General features: G+C 41.0%; 1 protein-coding gene across 6 annotated transcripts in view; it reads left to right on the top strand.

The window, feature by feature from the left end:
• HIVEP1 (HIVEP zinc finger 1) overlaps window positions 1-20,912 on the top strand; it is a 128,164-nt gene that overhangs the window by 77,055 nt on the left and 30,197 nt on the right. For all 6 annotated transcript variants that reach the window (XM_042806630.1, XM_042806626.1, XM_042806627.1 and 3 more), the window contains one exon: window positions 13,153-19,100. In XM_042806630.1, coding sequence (XP_042662564.1) covers window positions 13,153-19,100 — 5,948 coding nt within the window. The remainder of the gene's footprint in view (window positions 1-13,152; window positions 19,101-20,912) is intronic.

Genomic DNA, 20,912 nt, shown 5'->3' with positions numbered 1-20,912 from the left:
TTAAATGAGAGCAGGCTCTCTCAGTATTTACTGAGAAACCACCAAGACAGAACCATTCAAAGCCCAGGTTTGGACTCCAGCAAGGTCCAAGCACCTTCTGGGGTGCTGTTGAAAAATACCTTTTTTTTCAGCCTCTGTCATGGGGCTACCCAAAGGCCCCATCTCTACTTTCAGTGGATGCTGATCTGTTCCTGAAGCCTTAAGGTGGACGCAGCATTGGGTGAAGTGGTTCTGTAGTCACTGTTTGCATGCAGGACTGTAAGACTCTCCATTCGCTTGTTTAGGTCCACATATAGCTGTGGGGAGCCACCCATCTAGTGAATGTACATTTGAGCTATTGTGGAAAGAAAGAGTAAAGAGGAGAGATTACGTTCCAGCAGCAAATATTCTCTGAGATGCACAATCCACATGCACATATGTTCCCCTCCCACACTTGCAGTCCCTTCAAAGTAGTGTGTTGGCATGGAGGAGAGGCAACTGAAATTAAATGCCCTTTACCTTGTTCGCCCATCTGCTGTTTTTTTAACCAGAATGGTTTTTTTTTCTAGTAAATTGAACGGCACTGAGATTCAGAGTGAGGAAGTTTGCCATTATAAATGGAAGCATGAGACCTGAGTTCAGAAATGTAGATTCAGCTGCAGATTCATGGTAGACATATTTTGTATCTTCAGAGTCCTTCCAAACCCTCCCTACCTTATCATCCCTCTTGTTAAATGAATGCATGTTATTGACCAAATTACAGAGGGAGTTTCCAGTACATTATTATAAACATACCAGCACTGTCCCTAGATAAACAAAACATTGCATACATTTTACCTTAAAGACCAATGCCCTTTTTATGTTGCCACGTCCCATCTTAGACGACTCTTATCAGCCCACCATCTGGCCTCAAAGGAGCAGCCAGGTCCCTTCCCTCCTCTCCCTCCCCGCAGGCACTCCTGATCCCGCTTCCTGCCACTGCCCCTCTCCCTGCCAAAAAGCAGGTGGGAGCACTGCGTGGTGGTGGTGTACCCTGCTCCCTGGGTCATCAGCTGTGGTCAACACTGTATTCTTTTGGTCAAGGGAAATAGGAAAACGAATGAGAAAGGGAGAGATCAAACAAAAATCTGGAAATGTGATGATAAACAGTTTCAGCATTTTGATTTACCGGCTTAGAGTGATCTCATCCTCCACAGATGTTTCCCTGAATTTTTCCTGTAGGTTTGCGAGCATGTGAGCTTTCTGGATTCTTTGCTGCTGTGGTACCCACGTACTATCATTAGGCCAAAACATTTTCTTTCCATTTTGTATTTGTAGGAAGCTGTGCCTTACTTTTTGGGCAAGACATGTAACCAAGATCCAACGTTTCATTTGATTCTTTTCATCTTTCCGTCCTTATCTTCAGCAACCATACGGGCTAGAAATACAGTTGCTCTAAATGGAAGTATATAATCTTCAAAAGTTGCAACTTACAGTACTGTCCTGTTTGCTGCTTAATGCTGGTGAGAGGATTAGCTTGCTTTTTTATTTTTCTGTTGACCTACACCACAGCTACCTACCTTTTACTTTCCAAATGTTCAAAACTACAAGCTAGTAATGATATTTCATGCAATTCACTTGTGCGTTTTCCTGATATCTGATTTCATAAAGTGTTTGTATCTACATTAAAATATGTCAATACATGTGTCTGAGAGGTAATTTATTTAAATTGTTCTATGTACATCAAACTGTAAGGCTTTAAATCAAGACTTAATTATCTTCCTAAAATATTTACAGCAGCTCAGATAGCCATGACTGGCTTAATGCAATTCATGTCCGTAACTCATGTCATACAAGAGCACACATTTTCATAAAGTCCCATCTATTCTTCAAACCTCTGGTGTTTTCCCATTGAGGGAACATTGCATGCTGCTAATAACAAGGGCAACTTGAAAGGTCCTTTTTGTCTTCAGACACATACAGTGCAGGGTTTTGTGCCCATGAAGGACAGTGAGAAAACTCTCCTGACTTCTGTGGGAGCAGGAGTAGTCTCTGATATCATTTAACCTCATTTTTCATTGCTTTCGTCTTTAGTAGTTAATTACATTTTGATGTCCTCATTTTACCAGTGGGGGTAAACTGATAAATATGGAGATTTTTACATGTTCTTTGCTCTGAGAAACAACGTTAGAATATGAGCTTAACCCAGGGAAGTTTTCTGGCTCCTGTAAAACCTCCCGGGTTGTGAGTCAATGTCTGTATCTGTTATTTCTATTTTAATTTTCTTTCGTTAGTACATTTAGTTTAGGCTACTAGCAGCTGAAATCTGCTCGATAAATCCACTGCTGGTGCTAGACACAGCAAGAGCTGGTATTGTTTTGACAGGCAGACAAACAGATTTACAGTTTTAAATTGAACATTTCATCCTTTGGAGCTATTATGAGAACTTGGTTAAAGCATTAATGGGATGTTAAAGTAATAGTATTTTGACTTTTCCTGACAAGTATAGCAAATTTTTTGAGTGACAGTTTGGCAAAAAAGATTCCAACCTGCAAGTAACATTTTCAAAAGGACATTATACAAATTAACTTTGTAAAACAATTGTTGAAAAAGCATCTTTCTTGACAGTAAGTGGGAAGTGGCTATTCTAAATCATGGTACAGTGCATTGCTAAATCAGTGGCTGTGTTTTCAGATACAATAACATTTCGGGCTTGACCCCACTTTGTTGAATAGAAGGATTTCTTGCAAATTTCTAAAATTTGAGGCCAGAACAAGCTTATTTTTGTGCTGGAAGGATGCTGAGCTAACGGACTAGCTAATTCGAGAAGCATACCTACGCGTGTGTGGTAAATGCAATACGTTGCTAATTTTAGCTGATGTGAGCTGGGAGCAAGCCAGTTGTGGAAATGTGAGATTTTTCACTTGTTAGCTTCCTTGTAGTCTGCCTTGCATATGAGTAATGAGTATTTTTTTCATACTTTCCAGATACTCCTTCAGTTCAGGGAGTTAATTTCCTTTGGCCACCTTCTAAAGGGAAAATACAACATGTAAAAGGATGGTGAGTTAGATACAGTGTACCACTTTCTGGTGGTTTTATGCTGTAGGCTGACCTGGATGAGGGTCTTTCATACGAATCTCCTAAAAAGGAGCATGTGTGTATGTGTGAGAGGGAGAAGGAGGAGTCTGTGGACAAGAGTGCAGAAGGGCAGGTGAGGATGGGGAAAGGGCTGTGAGTACCTCAGTGGGACCTCCCGCTGATGCCAAAGCAAACCCACCCGGGGGGAGATCATCCTTCCCACCTCGAGCACACCAGACGGAGCATCCATGGTTAGGACATCCACAGTGTCTTGATTTCCATCAAATCAACTCCTCTGGCTTTTGTCATGTTCACAGCGCCATTTAGTCCTAAAAGATCTGCTGTGTACGACTTTTCCTACTCGCTTTGCCAGAGCTCCTATTCCTTCCTGTTTTTCAATAGCACGGTTGTTAGGTCTGAGCTCTTTGCTGCTCTTCGTTTCTCTTCAGTTGCTACAGGCAGCATGGAAATGGCTCCATTTGATCTCTGCTTTTCAAATGGAAGATTATTTTAAAGAAAGGCAGCGAATATGACTAAGGAGCTTGTCCTGTTTGAACATCTTTATGTGCAAAGAGAGTTTGGTTAACATCTTGTTCCTTTCATTTCTGTTTTTTTCCCCTCAGACTCATGTTTGGGGATTTTTTATTCAGTATCTCATCTGAGCAGATAGCAGTTGCGCATTGCTGATAACCCTTAAAGTGGCTGCTGTTTCATGAGCCATTCTATAATTCTGTTTTAATGGCCTTTCTTCTCCTGTGTGTTAGGCGTAGAAGTTGTTCTAATGATTTACTAGTCAAATCCTAGCTTTCCAGTAACAACTGATAATCCTGAAATTGTAGACCAATAATTTAATCATGAAACTGTTCGCAGCATTGCCCGACATTCAAGGAAGATTTCCAGATGTCCCGGAGTTATTTTAGTTACTTTCTGGCAACATACTTTCTCTAGCTGGTTATTTTTGGACAGCTTTATTCTTACATGGATAACTGGGTGGAACTGGTTTCTGATGAGGCTTTGACTTGGGAGCTCATTAATTTGCCTTTGGGGAAGCATCCTGTCTTTTTTCATGTCTTTGGAGTGCCCAGTGAGGAAGGACAACTCAGACAGGGGTGACTGGTGATGTTAGCTGTCTTAACGTTGTCTCTCCACCTGCTCATAGTCAACGCACTTCATCTTAACAGCATTTAAGCAATGATTCATTTTCTTAGTTTATTATTAAGGCTTCTGCGTAGATTAGAAATAGTGTTGTTAAATGGCTGTAGTGCAGAGCCAATATAAAAACTCCTTAGAGCTACATGATACAGTAAATACTTCTAATTTTTTGAAGCATGTTTAAAAAACTGCACTATATGCCTTTGCTGAATGTTCACATATTGACATTTTGTGTGAGTAGTTAGGCATTAACCATAGATTGTGTGGTCAGCATTTGCCATTCTTGTGCTGCCTTTCCTCTCTATTTCAGTGAAATGCTCAAGTCCTGTGAAACTTTACAGTGGTTCAGTCTCTGCTGGTTTCTTACACATGTAATAGTGGGAAATCTCAATCAGTATTGAATGTCATGTTTCATTTTATATGTTTCATGCTGGGTGGGAAATTAACTCGTTTTGGGGAAAAAAATAATCTGTTTCAGTTTGGTCAGAGATTTTCAGATGTGCTGAAAGGTTGCATTTGATCCCTGCTCACATACGGATGCTGGCATTTCTCAGCTGAGGCTCTAGTGTTTCCTCAGTGGTCAAATGTTTATTGCTGTTTGATCTTCATGGTCTTCCTCATTAAGCACGTTGATTTTATGGCTAAAAATCTGCTGGCTGTTACTTTCTTCACTCAAGCCAAGAAGCTAAATTCACAAAACTAGACCAAGCTCTTACAACGATCTTTCTTGGCCTTGCTAGTATAGTATATTGTGACCCATCAGAAGTCTCATGATCAAGGTTGTCTTGATGTGAGTAGCCATAACTTGAAAAGAAGCCATCAGAAAGAGAACCCCCGACTGCAACTTGTCATTTAGTCTTTACTTATCCCACGGCCAAACAAGAGTTGGCAGGCTCTCGTGTCTGGGATGAAACTGTATCACAGGGGAGCTCCCTGATAAGTCCAGGCTGTGTGCCTTGGGGCGGAGATGTCTCGTTTACCTTATGCTAAGATGCTGTTGTGCAATTTATAGAGCTAATCTGCTCTGCCCTCTTAATGATGCAACGGTATTTCATCCAGTGCGTGAGGAGTAGCCCGGAGTGCGTGCCTCTGTGCGGCTGCACGTTTGCTTTATTTCACTTACGAGGTTATAATTATTCTTGATTCTCAGGGAAGAAACTTTTATATTTTGATTTAAAGAGTGCAATATTTCTCTATCTCTTTACCCTAGCCTCAATTAGTCCAGAAAGTTATTCTGCCCTTTCAGCTTCAAGTGTATCTTTGCAGCTCAAAAAAAGGGTGAGAGAGGTGCTGAGATGTGGGGTCTGAGTAGTCTGTTGCTCACTCCCATACCAGCTCTTGTTTCTCTCAGGCTAGTTTAAAATTTAGGCAGGCCTGTTCTTTCAGGAAAATGTTACTCAAAGGCAAGAAATATTTCTTCCTTTCCATTTCCCCAGTGTTACCTACAAAGTGACAATTCACTTCTGTTAATATAGAATTAGTGGAAAAATTAGATTGCATAGCTTGAACTTTACCATTTGTACTAAACTTCATTAAATAATATTTGGCTGTTCTTAACTGTTGCTTAATTTTGGTAGCCAGCAACATGGGTATTTCTTGGAATGTATTTAGATGAAAACCTATAAATTGAATACAAACAGATTTAGATATAAAGCAATGCCAGCCACACCTGTAGTGATGCTAAAGCATCCTGTGGAACAAACGAAATGTTTTTAGATTACATTGTTTTTGTTGAGGTGCCTGTTAGTTTTGCCATAAGTGAGATAAAATGTGCGCAGAACTAATATGATGCGTTTGATGGTGGAAGGAATTAAGCAACAAGAAAAATAGGAAAGCAGGATTTCTGGGGCATGCTGTTCCCCATGTAGCCAGGGAGTGTATTGTTGGTATGTTTTCTGATCCAGATGATTTAATAAGATGAAGACCTATGGAAGCATGCAAACGGTATATTAGGTACCAATATGAGCAAAAATACTTTTCAGACCTTCAGCTTCATGTATTCCAATCTCATAGCAAAAGAGATTGATGAAAACTGTGATAAAGTGGCTATGATAAAATGACTTCTATTATAAAGTGTCTAGATTTGGGGACAAGGGGAGAGCAGTGGGTATGATTTTTCACCCTGACTTCAACAAGGCTGTCTCCCACTATATTCTTGTATCCAAGTCAAGGTGTAAGGTCTGGATGGGTAGACAACCAGCAGAATAATAAGTCTGATTTCAGCAGGTACAAATGCAAAGCCCTGCAGAGACTGGGGACTGGCTGACCGGGGACCAGCTCTGGGGAAGCATTGGGACACCACAACCATCCGGACTGGAGCAGTTGTCCTGTGAGGAAAGGCTGAGGGACCAGGGCTCATTCAGCCTTGAGAAGAGGTGGTGTGGGAGGGGAGGTTATCGTGAAGGTGGAGTCAGGATATTCTCAGGGGAGCATGGTGAGAGGACAAGAGGCATTAGGATTAAGTTGAAACAAGAGAGGCATGAACTAGCTTGTTCCCCACAAGAACAGCCAAGCAGTGGAAGATGTTGCTCATAGAGACTGTGTAGACTCTCTCCTTGGAGGTTTCCAAGCCCCTAGGGGACAAAGCCCTAAGGACCCTGCTCTGATCCCAAAGCTGTCCCTGATTTGAGCAGGAGGTTGGACTATAGATTTGCAGGGGTCCCTTCCCACCTGAATTATCTTGTGATGTTATGAAATACTAACAATTAAATTTGGGAAACAAACTTATTGGTAGAGGTAGTGAGTATGATTTCTTGGTTTATATGTCAATACAAATTTTCTGAACAATTACCTTTAATACATGAACTTGAGATACACTGATTTTTATGGGCTTACCAGGGTGTGATGGTAGAGAGCATTAAAATTTGACTTTACAAAAATGTATGCTGTCATTTACGTTAACGGCACTACTCAAATGAGTGCTGGTACCATATACTAACACAGGTGCACCTTTCCTGGAGCTTTCATTAGTAGGACTTTTGCTATTTTGGGTAATAATGAGAAATTATGCTAATAAAATAGTCATTCCAGTACAAAAACCTGGTGTGAAGTGACCCTTAAAAGAGAATTGGGGAACCTCTCTCTTGCTGATAGCTAATACAATACCTCTGATGGGTCACCTATCAATCAACTCAGAGCTTGCTGGTGTCTGTTGAAAACACCACGAAAAACAATCACATGTTTACAGGCAGTATGAAATCATTAAACCATACTTCTCTCATCCATGCCTTATGGAATGGTTCAGTATTTGATGATATGAACAAAAGGACAGATATTGGCATAGATGAACGCTTGTTCCAATCCCTAACAGACTGCTTCAGCATTTGAAGTTAAAGCTCCTCCCCCTCCCTTTTTTTAATTAATGTCAAATTGTGCTTTATGTACAGATCAAGTGGTTTTTAAGGGTCTGCTCTGTATATGTTTGGACTGATGTTCTCAGCAATCAAAGCTCTTAAATACAGATTAAGTCTACTGACTGAGGTTTTCAAATATCGCTGCTGTCTTGGAGTGCCCCAAGTTCTTTGACTCGCCTCCTGACCTCTGAACCAGGGAGTGACCACCCTGTGACCAGCTCAAGAAGTCTGAAGTAAGGCACCTGAAATAAGACTATTAAAATTGCTGGTGATTGACCTTAAAATCCTGTTTGTGCTTAAAATTAAGCACAGCACTTAGGTTATTCTTGTTCAAATATTTTTGTTGAATTGTTGACTGCAAACATTTTCATAGTTGTATGTGTGGTTTACGTAATCAAGGTTTTTTTGTTTTTTGTTTTTTTTTTTTTTTACACTTTGGAAAACTGTAATTTCAGGAAAAATACTTATGGCTGTATTTAACATGTAGGAGGCAGTATGAAGCTAAAGAGGTAATTTAATAACAAAGGAAAGTTTAGCTAGTCCCTGCTGTGTTTAATGTAAGTGCTGGTGGCCATACATTTGCTGGTAAGACTTATTTCTTTATCTCATAATGATGTTCTTTACTTATTCATGGAAACAGACCCAGTGGTGTCATTCATGAGTACTTTCAATAGTTTCAGTGAAATCAAAATTAAGTAAGTGTTGGTTGTCAAGAATTAGAGTATTTAATATCTAAAGACACTAGGAAGCTTAGCTTTAATCAGAATAAGATCCTTAGTAATGGTCTCTCTCTTTTGAAAACCCTTCCGTCTTTGGATTGCTACCATTGTTATGTGTTAGAGTGACCTTTAACTGTACTTTTAAGACATTGATTAGTATTTGAACACTTTCAGAAGTGGCTTGATCTTATTTGCAGTGCCCTGGGAGCTGAAGTGCAGATTTAGGACCTAAAATTTAGACGCTTGGATTTGAAAATCTTGTCTCTGTAAGTAAGCCTATAGTGATTTTTTAAATTCTGCAACATAAAGTGAGCACATGAGATGAAAATTGTGCCATACATTGGACTTGTAGGGGCAGGTAGCGGTTGCTTACTCCATGTTTCAGAGGGTAGCACCAAGGGAGAAGGGAGCTTGCTGCCTTACTTCGGTTCCCTCTTATTCTCTTCCTTTTTTTTAAGTGCAAGCACGTAGCTCTGTTAGAAGGGAGAGAAAGAGAGTGGGTGTTATAATAACATGTAGGCTTTGAGACAGGCAGTTCTGGAAGTTACTTAAACAAAACCATTGAGATCATTTTGTCAAGACACTGTCTAGTTCACCATTAAATGCTTTGGAAGAAAAAATAAGATCACTTCTACCTTTCCTTTATTTGCTGCATGAGATACTCTGCCAGATTGCTATCTATACCATCACCCTTGTGTTCTTTTGTTCGATTTCCTGTGCATAGAGCAAAGTGCAGCAGAGAAATTATAGGTGAACAAAGTCACGTTTAGAAACATCAGTTTTTCTTGTCGTGTTTTGAGTGCAGAATTCATACTGAAGCAGAAGAGTTAAACAGAGAATCCTGAGAGCAAAGCAGGGCAAAGCCAACCAGGCAAGGCACGAGAGAGATGCTCCTGTGTCCCTGGGATGTGACAAGTGAGGTGCTGAGCACAACGGCATTGTTGCCTCTTCTCTTGGGCTAGGTAACTTAATACTATATGGTGTGATACATCTTATGAAAAAGATACTTTTTAGGCATCTGATTGTGGTGACAGCACTTCTCAACAGCACCACTTCACCATCTGAGAAAAAGGGGAATTACCAGTGGGAAGGGGAACAGTGGGAAGGGCTGTGAAGTGAGGTGAGGTGAGCAAAGCATGTGGAGTGGCAGGGAGAGAAAGAAAAGCAGATCAACTTCTTGGGGTTTTTGTTGGTTTGTTTCTTGTTTTTTTGTTTTGGTTTGGTTTGGTTTGGTTTTTGTTGTTGGTTTGTTTTTTTTTTTTCACATGAGGATGTTTTTACATTCTTTTTGTTCAGTGTCAGCTTGTTGATGTGGGTACACAGCCCTGGCAAGTTGTCACTCTCCTCAAAGTTTGTCGCCCTAAAAGGCAGAGGAGTGTTTAGCATTCAGGGACTGCTGCTTGCCGCCAGTTTTGTCGTTGCCTCTGGAAATATTGATGCAGTTGATCTTTGTGCAAGCATGTAGCTGTAGATTAACAAACATGTGAGGGAATATCTTCAGCATAAACTGAGAATACAAAAAGAAGACTTATACAGAAGGAACAAAAAGCTAAAAATAAGTGAAACAAAGTTTTCAGGGATTCCTTTTTTTCCCTAAATATGCTAGAAATTTGGTTATTAGCAAACCTGAGGTGAATGTTTCCATTAATAATGGAAATAATTAATAGTCCAGTTAATTAATAACATAGGACTACAGTAAAGCACAGGACTTACACTATTGTTAAGCCTTGTAAAGCTATTGTCAAGAAAGTACATTTTACAAGATTCTATAGGTGGGTACACTAAAGCAAACCTGTGACTCCATCTCTGGGATCACAAAAGATGTACAGTCAGAAACACAAATAAGAAACTAGTTCTCGTGGCGTCTATAGACTGAAATTTTTTTGGTATAGAATCAGTACAATTACTGGTTGTGAAGACTAAATAAAATAATTATTTCTTTATGTAAAGCAATGCATAACTTGCCTTTGTTTATTCTTTTTTGTTTCCTTTTCAATTTCTCAAACAGTTTTTATGGTTTGACATGTGTTGAACAAAAAAGTAAAGGAGCAAATTGATTATGGAAAATTCTGATCTTGTATTTGTCATAAATTCGTATTTTTAATTGCTTGACTGGTAGATTAGAGGTACATTTTTACTTTCTTCAAGGCTTTTGTAAGCCACATTACATCTTTCAGCTCTGTTGCTTTCCAGTTCACTAGCAGGGTGCAGGTTGAGTATGCTTGTTCCTCTGTACTATATGGTTGAAACCCAGGAATAGTAGTTACTTAAGATTCTGAGGCATCAGGAAGCAGTACCTCATTTGATTGTTCAATTACTGCAGTATAATATACACCTTGGTCTTTTCTGTATACATTTGTCTGCTTGGATATTTGCAATTCCTGGCACTCTTACCTTCCCAGCTATGTGTAATGTGCCCAGCTCTTCCCGTAGCGCTCCGGTACAAACACCGGCAGTGTGATCGGTGTGGAGGCGTGATTGTGACGGGATAAAAGCTGCAGTGTGTGCATAAAAGGAACCAAATTACTTACGCTCAATTAACGTGGCCATGCTTCAGAGAGATCACCAAACCATGGCTAAAAGCACCCTTTTTATATAGTTAGCTTGCTATTTTCTCTTTAATTTGTGTAAAATTGTTTTTTGTTGTTGCTGAAGAAAAAACAGTTGCAGACTGTTCATAGACTATGAATTTTAAAGAAATCACCATTAGTAATATTGATGATAACTTATTAGTGTAAGCCACTCGATTAATTGTGAAGCAATGGAAAGTACAGAACATTGTAATAGAAGACTGCTTGGCTTTGAATGTGTTAAATCCTGTCTAATATTAATAGATTTTGGTGATAAAGCAATAAATGCGAAGTTCATGTAAAGGTTAAGTGAATGAATACTGCAGAAATTTCTTTCTGGATGCACAAGAAGAGCACGAAGTCCCCATAACTGGAATTCATAGCCAGTAGTTCTGGCAGGGGATTCAAGCATCTCTTTCACGGGTCTGCTGAATCTGACAAAATAGTCTCTTACTCTTCACAGTTAAGCTATCTCTAGTAGGGCAGAGAGAGGAATAGGTCAGGTTCTGCAGAACTTCCACATTTGCAATACATTATGTGTAATGTGTAGTCTTTAAACCTTCAGTTTGCAAGGAAATCTCCTGAATATCCATTCACCCTAAATGAATGTATGTGTACATTATGTTGGCATTGAGTTGGAAACAGGGTTTTGAACTTTCAAGTATCTGGCATTAGCACACATCCCAGTTGGGTTGTGCTCTGGCATGGAGAAAACATAGCATCTTGCATGTGTTTTCCTACTGGTCACTTTGCATTCTCTTCTTTAGGCACTGCCTGGATTTCCTTTACATGGAGCGGGAATTTCACCCAGGGTTCATCAGCTCCCATATCTCTTGTCAGATGCACGCTATGCGTTGGCTTTCCTCCCACCACAGTGTGGAAGCCAGCTGGTGTTTCTGCAAGAGGATAGTCTTCGTGCCACTCAAAGGGGACCGTAGGGTTGATGGGTACTGGGAAGTCTGAGCTTTCTCTACCTACCTCCTTGTGAAGCTGACTGAGAGTTTTGTCTCTTTATACATTGTCTTGAGGCTTTTCTTTGCCTAGAAGTGCACATAAACCTCTGTTCTTGAGTAACTCTGTGTGGAGGTAAACATACTACATGGAATTACTCAGTACTGCTTCCCAAAATGTGTATGCAGCTGAAGATTTTCAGAGGCATCAGCCCTCTACTCACATCAGATTCTTCCTTTGCTTTGAATATTGGCAGTCAGATGAATATGGGTTTGGCTAACAGCCTAATCAATGACTTGTAAAAGCTTAAGAAAATGGATTTGCATCCATTTAATGTTTGGCTTCCTCTGCACTACCAGTGATGGTAGCTGAGGCAGTGGCTATGACTGAGTGTATGTTAGAAAAGAAAAAAAAAAAAGAACTAGCAGATTAAATATAACACTGTTGAGGTAAACAAAGGTGTGTAACATCAGATATCTAATTAAAAAAAAAAAAAAAAAAAGAAGCTTGTATTCAGCCTCTATGTATTTTTTGTTATAAAGGAAATTGGACTCTGTACAAATATAAGTACATGCTACAAATTTATTCTGCTAAATAATACTCCAATTCATTTGCTCTTCACTGCACCCCTGAAACTCTGCATCCATACCTGCTTAAAATCAGCAACAAGTGTACTTAGTAATGAAATAACTCAAATTTAGTTTATTTTGTTCCATGATGCACAAATAGAAAGTCATTTAAGTGTGACTGATTTTATTCATCCACAGTAGTTGCTCATCTGAAATGCTATTGAAGTTCAGTAATTGGAGCTCTGAAATACAGTATTTGACAGATGGTGTGGGTGGTTGTGCCATTTCCATGATAAATCTACTTACAAATATAACCGTGAGGAAGTTGTCTTCATTCCTTGACTACGGCAACATATAGATGGAAAAAGTGACAAACACGACATGAAAACGAATTTGTGTCTTGATTCTTCATTTTCCTGCTATAATGATGTGAATTTTTAAACAAGTGCAAGAGAGAGGTTTCTTTTTACTTTATCTGAAAAGGAGTTGCTATAAATGCTAAAATATTCCTTCAGTAGCCTTTCTTTTCTTATATTTTCTTTGAAGCTTTTTCTGTAATGAATTACTTTTGTAATGTCTTACAGCATCAGTTAGAAAGTATTGCTCTTTTGAGATTAAAACAAAATAGATCTTCGCTAAGATACATTTACTGTTAAAAATAATACTGGAGGCTGGAGAGATGGACAGGCCTGTTTCCCCAGGGCTTACTGTTGGAACTTAGAGATGGTAAAATGGTATAAATAAAAGTATACTGCATTATTCATTTTGAATATTCTTTTTTATTCTTTTTGTGTTTTAACAGAAATCACCGATGCTGGTACTAGAGGAACCCAAGATACAATTAAAGGTGTGAAAAGAAAAAAGATTGTGACTGAAAACCATCTTAAAAAAATACCAAAATCGCCTTTGAGAAGCCCCGCCGAAGCCAAGGTTAAGCAAAATGTAGACCCTTCACCACTAAAAGCTCTTCCAGATGCCTCCGAACATGCCACGGCACAGGATCACCTGCCCAAGCAAAATGGGAATCAATGTACCAAACAAAACGGGGGAGCTCTTAGTAGTGAGATAAGCATTGAAACAACCAAATCAGAGACATCAATGCAGACAAAGCTTTCATTGACGCATCAGTCCTTAGATTTGGCTAAACAGGCAGTGGAGGATACTGATGCAAACCGACTGAACTCACCAGAGAAGAAGTGTCTCTCAAACTCCTCATCAAGTAAAACAAAGACTGACAGTAATGAATGTACTAATTTTGTTGATTGCAGTACGTCATCCTCATGTACACATACTGCATTCGATGTCTTACTAAAAGCTATGGAGCCTGAACTGAACACCTTAGCACAAGAGTGCCCCCCTTATGGGATGCAGATAGAGAAACTGAGACCAAATAAAACTGTAAGCACCTCTTCTAGCATCACGTCCAATACAATGAGCGTCCAAAATCCGTCTACTTTGTCACAGCATGAATTTGCAGCTGGACCTCACTATTACCCACGTACGTTAAACAATGTGCATGTAGCAGCAACAGCCAAGACTGGACAAGCACAAGGCCAATCTGTTTCTCACTCACAAGACCTTATTACTAAAACCAGTCAACAAAATCACCAGGTTGTTATGTGTCCAAGTTTCACTAGATCGCTGGTGCAACAACAGAGTCAAGAAAACCCCAAGCTCCAGCAGATATACAGCATAGCAGTAACTTCATCTGTTGTTCACAACTCCTCTTCCACTGTAACTCAGGTTTTTCCTCCAAACCAGTTAGTAGCTAATTCATCTTCACCTTTGTCAATTAGCACATCAAGTTCAACACACTTGTCTATAGGTCCCATGTATAATTCAGCCCAGATAGCATCAGTTGTAAACCATGGTGTAGAACAAATATGTAACCTCTTGAAAGACCAGAAGCCTAAAAAGCTAGGGAAATATGTCTGTGAGTATTGCAATCGGGCCTGTGCCAAACCCAGTGTTCTCCAAAAGCACATCAGATCCCATACTGGAGAGCGACCGTATCCTTGTGTGACATGTGGGTTTTCATTTAAAACCAAAAGCAATCTCTACAAGCACAAAAAATCTCATGCACATGCTATCAAACTTGGACTGGTCCTACAACCAGATTCGGGTGGCCTCTTCTTATCTCATGACTCAGACAAAGCACTTAGCATTCATTCCGATGTGGAAGAAAGTGGTGAAAGTGAAGATGAAGGCACTGCTGATGAAAGACAAGATGATCAAGAACTGGAACCCGCACAAATAGTGAAAGTCATTTCGAGTGCAGAAACATTGCAGAAGAGAAGCCCTATTCCATTAAGCAACCCAGATTGTATACCAGGTGATTCTTCATTACATGATACAGAACCTCAAGTAAGGGCAGCTTTACCAAAAGTAGTAGTTCATCCTGTAAATGTTTCTCCGTTAAGGGCCGATAGCCCAAAAGTAACAGAACCAGCACCCGAGCTTGCTGCAGCACAGAGAAAAGGAGATTTTAAAGTGACAACTCTACAGTCAAATTTAGCACATACAGCCTCATTCAAGGAGAATGACACAAAGCAACATCAGAAAATAGAAATGAGCCTACTAGAGGAACAACTGGGATCTGCAGTAGCAGTGCATGCTCAGCTCCAGAGACAACAGGCAACTGATGGTTCCCAAGATCAGCAAGGAAAATGTCTTTTGAGCCCTAGAAGTTTAGGTAGTACTGATTCTGGTTATTTCTCGCGTTCCGAAAGTGCTGATCAAACAATGAGCCCACCAGCTCCTTTTGTAAGAGGATTGTTGACCTCTGAGAAAGATCCAAATAAGAACCTGCCCTGTGTGCCACGAGCAAGTGGCGTGGTAGCATCAGTGGTACAAACTGTTTGTGCTGAAAAAAATCTGATTCTCTCTGGCCAAATGCGGCCTCCCATGGCAACAAAAACTCTTGAGGAGCGTATCTCAAAGTTAATTTCTGATAATGAAGCTGTTGTGGATGACAAACAGTTAGATAGCGTGAAACCAAGAAGAACATCTCTCTCGAGAAGAGGAAGCATAGATTCACCAAAATCCTATATATTTAAGGATTCTTTCCAGTTTGATTTAAAGCCCATGGGAAGAAGAACTAGCTCAAGCTCTGATATACCAAAGTCTCCTTTCACACCCACTGAGAAATCAAAGCAAGTTTTTCTTCTTTCTGTACCATCCCTTGACTGTTTACCTATAACGCGAAGTAATTCCATGCCTACTACCAGTTACTCAGCAGTACCTCCAAATGTAATACCTCCCTCTCATCCCCTTCGAGGAAGTCAGTCGTTTGACGATAAAATTGGCTCTTTATACGATGATGTTTTTGTATCAGGACCTGCTACCCCACTGAACCAAGGTGGACATCCTCGGACCCTTGTTAGACAGGCAGCAATAGAAGATTCTTCTACTGGTGAAAACCAAGTTCTTGGACCGGTGCGATCTGTAGAAGAAGGTTATCTGGGGTGTAATTTAGCAAATGAATCTTTATTGCAAAGGAGCAAGTCCCTGGCACAGGTATCAAATTTAGAAAAAACAAAGAAGTCCCCTCAGGTACGAGGAACGATGTTTGAGTGCGAAACCTGCAGAAACAGATATAGAAAACTGGAAAATTTTGAAAACCACAAGAAGTTTTATTGTTCAGAGTTGCATGGACCTAAAACTAAAGCAGCAATCCGAGAGCCTGAGCATAAAAGTGTTCCAAACAGTACACAGCCTCAAATTCTACACTACAGAGTGACTACTTCAACTGGCGTCTGGGAGCAGACACCCCAGATAAGGAAAAGAAGGAAAATGAAAAGTGTTGGTGATGACGATGACCCACAGCAAAATGATGCGAGCGTACCATCAAAGAACACAGAAGGCCAAAGCAAGCCAGCAAATTCTTCCAGTCTCTCAAAACACAGTGCGACAGCAGTAGTAGGATCACAACAGCCAAGCAACCTTCTACTTCAGAGTTCCCAAATTCAGCTTGTGGCTCGAGGCACAGATCAGACTACTGAGTCAAAGATGGCTCCACTCGTTGAAAAGCAGGCAAGTTCAACTGTGCAAGAAAAGGTGGAGTTGAAAAGACAAGGGACTGGCATTTCAGTAATACAGCATACCAATTCACTGAGCAGAAATAGCTCATTTGAGAAATCAGAGTCGTTTGAAAGGGTATCACCAGTTTCTTCTCAAGAGACCAACAAGGTTGTAAAGCACCGCTCTTTGAATACAATTGTAATCCAAGAGGATAGACACTCTCGTCTGAATACTCCCCAGCATCATCAACCCTTGTCGTCAGAAGCACCTAGAGGGGAAGTTCAGGGAAGCCAAATAGTTTCTCATGAGAGAAGTGCACCTCTTCAGCCGTCAAGACTTGTTCGCCAGCATAACATCCAGGTTCCCGAAATACTGGTCACGGAAGAACCAGACAGGGACCAAGAAAACCAATGCAGCGATCAGGAAAAGACAGAACGGTTTAACTGGCCACAGCGCAGCGAAACATTGTCAAAATTGCCAACAGAAAAACTTCCACCTAAGAAGAAAAGAATTCGCTTGGCTGAAATGGAGCATTCATCTGCCGAATCAAGTGTCGACTCCACTCTTTCCAGAAGCCTGAGTCGGGAGAGTAGCTTGTCTCATGCCTCCAGTTTCTCAGCTTCACTTGATAAAGATGAAACTTTGAAGGCTGAGAACCCTTCCAAAGCAGAGCCTGTTAATAAGTCATCAGAATTCCTCATGATTCCCGCTGGCTCACACGCACTGGCTGTGCCTGGACCTCATTACCGGGAAATGAGACGTGCCGCCTCGGAGCAAATCAGCTGCACGCAGCCCTCAATGGAGGTTGTGGACTACAGGAGTAAGTCTTTCGACTGTGGAAGCATGTCTCCATCAAAGCCTGCCCCGCTCGTAGAGATAGCTGCTCCAAAAGTGTCATCTGCAAATGGAGTTACTGGACATGTGCCTCTGCTAGAAAGGAGGAGGGGGCCATTTGTAAGACAAATATCTTTAAATATTGCTCCAGAAAATCATCAGCCACAAGCTAAATTGACTTCTTCATTTCAGACAGCTCATGCTACAGATGTGCCCACAGTGTCATTGCACAGGCTGCAGACCTCTGGCAAATCGTCGGTGGAGTTTCCTTCAAGTACTCAGCATTCACAGACTCACTCCAGGCCTCACTCGGCAATTCAGAACTGTAATCCTGTTAGCCTGTCTTCGGTTCAGCAGCCTCTAGATCATGTGTTGAATAATCAAGGACAACCATCCTCAACTCATCAGCCTTCCCAGACATCTACTAAAACATCAGCCCAAGAGGAACAAGTGAGCACATACGCGCTTTCTTGTCATCCCGAGGAAAAAAAGGATTGTTTTGCTCCAAAGTATCAACTTCAAGTTAAAACATTACATATAGGTCAGTCATACTCTTCTAAATTGCTAAAAAATACTTTATCAACTCAGACTGTTCCAAGTCAAGTTGGGGTAGACCAGAATGCATCCTCCTTCGAATTGCAGACTAAACTGTCTGACACATCCAATCCATACTCTGTGCCTCCTCTAAAGCAAATTGTCCCTAATAACTGCAGCAGTCAAATACATCAGATTCCTCCTTTTGTGGTTCCTGTCCGTATTCACAGCAGTATGCCATCCTACGGCTTTGCAACTGTTACACCCCTTCCTCAAATTTTTGTGACCCAGGATCAGGTAAATCATTCTGTTTGCAAAACAAATGTTGCAACTGTGCCAATGCTTGAAGGCAAAACTCAGCTGCCAAAATCTCACAAAGATCATCAGAGGACTTTGCCAAATTCATTTGAATTTGAAAATTCACAGCTAGAAAGTGGAACCAGAAATTCACCTTTGTCAAGCTCTTTGAATATTATTCAGAAAGTGCCAGTTAGCGGACTCTTCCCTCAACCAGAAGCTACAGCTTCAAGTAAACGAATGCTTTCCCCAGCCAACAGTTTAGATATTGCCATGGAAAAACAGCAAAAACGTGTTAAAGATGAGAGTGGAGCTGCCTGCATGACAGATGCTAGACCACTGCATTCACTGAACGTTAGATCTAATGACCCTGCTAGTAAGCAAAAGAAACCAGTTTTGGTAAGACAGGTTTGCACCACAGAGCCTCTTGAAAATCACCTCTTAGATGCTGACGGTGTTGCACAGCATGAAAAAAGCAGCAAAGCCAGTACTTCAGACCTGCTGTTGCCTGACCGTCATTCATCTGACACTGGGGTTTCAGAGACCCTAAAGGAGTCACCAGAATCTGAAGACCCGAAGGCTTCAGCATCACCGGTGTTTGTAGTTAGAAAACCATCTGACTTGTCTTCCATGAATAATCAGAGTTCTCTTCTGAAGGCTGTAAGTAGCAGTCAAGAAAGAAGGTCCCCAAATAACAGTAATGAGAGCAAGCACGTCAATAGCCAGGGCCAAGCAAAGCCTGTAACATTGGCTGTGATGAATGCAGGAGAAATGCAGAGGTTGTCGTTTCCAAGCCTCAAGACCACAACGAGTTTTACCTGGTGTTATCTCCTGAAGAGGAAACCATTGCATCTAGTACAAAACGATCAGAAAATCTCAGCCTATTCTACCTGGACCATTAGTCCCAACAATCCCAATCCACTTGGTTTGTCGACAAAAGTAGCTCTCTCCCTCCTCAATTCAAAACAAAAAGTTGAAAAACCACTGTACACTCAAGCAAGAACTACTCACCCCAGATCTGATGTATTGGTCTATTCGAGCAAGTGGAAGAACAGCTTAACCAAGGTACTTAAGTTATGCTTGATGTGTACTGATCATTTACAGAGGATTTGCTTTGGTAATCATACTTGTTCATATTTTGGAGAATGTAATATGCCTGACATGTATAGTATATGTCCTTATTTATTTTAGTTATTCTGGATCAAACTGCTAAAAAGATCTTGAGTAATCCCATTAAGAAACCTGTTCAAAAGGATTTATTGCTTTTCATGGAAATTAGTTCCTGGGTTTAAATCTGTATATGAGGTATTTATCGTGGCAGGAATGTCTGGCTATTTTTTAAGTGCAAAGGATAGAACAAAAATAGTTCTGACATAAATATTTTTTAAACACGAAGCTTAAAACAGGTTAATTTAAGATCATAATTGCGTATTTTGCCTTAAAAGTCAGCTGGTATTTTCTGTTACAAAAGAGTGCTCAGCCTGAACAGGTGTCCATGGATACGCCAGGAAAACATCTTGCACCATTGCTGATCATCTAACTGCGAGAGGAGCAGCATGCCATTTCCCTTTCTCCCACCTAGGTTAATCGGTGGTGTGAAATAATGACAAAAATAGCGAAATTGCAGCTGCCGTAAACCCACTGACAACTTCTCGGGTCGTTACGGCTGCGAAGATGACGTGAAATCTTGCGCAGTGGAATACTCCGGGCAATGTTTGCGACCCACATAAAACACTGCGTCGTCCCAGAGTCAGATGTGGCAGAGCAAAGTAGTCAGTGGTTATTTCCTCAGCTGTCTTGGGGCTGCACGTCTGCGATCGGGATTGTGCTCGCTGGACAGCTTTGCTACGGGCAGGACCAAAGCTGTGCTGGTTTTGGTGTTCTTCAGTGACTGGACCGCCTCTGTGAATGGGCAGAGGTGGCTCTCTGCCCTGTGGTGGGGCAGCAGGTGTCTGTGTCTATTTAATGGACCCAGTAGTAGCTTTTTTTGTCCCATCTGGTGAAACCATAAAGCTTTCTGAAGCGTACGGCACGGTTTTGCGCTCTTCTTTCCTCTTTGCCGTGTACGCCTTGACTTTGATGACAAACTTCTCTTTGAAGCTGACAAAAACAGGGGTGTTAGCCATGAACTTGCCTTTCTCCAGAATCCTTCAGGGCATAGAAAATGGGGTTTTTTTGGGGGGTGGAGTGGGGAAGGTAAAAGCAATCGTAACTTACCTTAATCCTGCAGCTGCCATCAGCAAAGCTTCCCGGTCATTGGGCTGGGAATCAGGGTGCGTAGGGGCGGCAGTCGCTCCAGAGGAGACGTACCTCAGCCTTGGGAACGGGCACGTATTTCTGCAGATGTGGAGTGACAGAGGCTGCTGCCATCGGAGGTCACCCTGGGATGTTTCTGTGTTTGCTAAAGGTTTTGCTGAGATACAAAGTCGTCAGTGGGGAGAAGAGCAATAGGATGAGAAACTGTGTAAGGGGAAGAAATAGTTTCAGAATTACAGGGGGAGTCAAGAAGATACGCTGAAACCCGTAAGGCCAAAAGAGCATTAAAGTTAAACCTGGCTCTCCCAAACTCAGTGGGAGACTTTACTAACATTTCTGTTGGAGGTCGAAACTTTACCCATAATGTTTTGTGCAGAAAATACATACAGGCTGCTGGCTTTGTGAGAGTGCTGTAACTGAACTGAATTGTTGGTTCCGCATTATCGTGCTGCCTTTGTTTAAACTCTTGTTATCTTTTTCAGCCTGCTCCCTCATACATTTTATGAGAAGCTGTAGTGCTGAATTTGGGGAAAAAAAAAAAAAAGGATTCAAAAGTTTAGCTTTTTTCATTGTATCTAGTTGAGCGATTCTTTCTAAGGCAAGTCTCTCATCAGTTGTGTC

Source organism: Tyto alba, unplaced genomic scaffold (genome assembly GCF_018691265.1).
Source record: "Tyto alba isolate M040663 unplaced genomic scaffold, T.alba_DEE_v4.0 Super-Scaffold_48, whole genome shotgun sequence".
NCBI classification, from domain to species: domain Eukaryota; kingdom Metazoa; phylum Chordata; class Aves; order Strigiformes; family Tytonidae; genus Tyto; species Tyto alba.
Note: the sequence above shows the minus strand (reverse complement) of the source record. Positions and strands in the feature narration are given on the sequence as shown.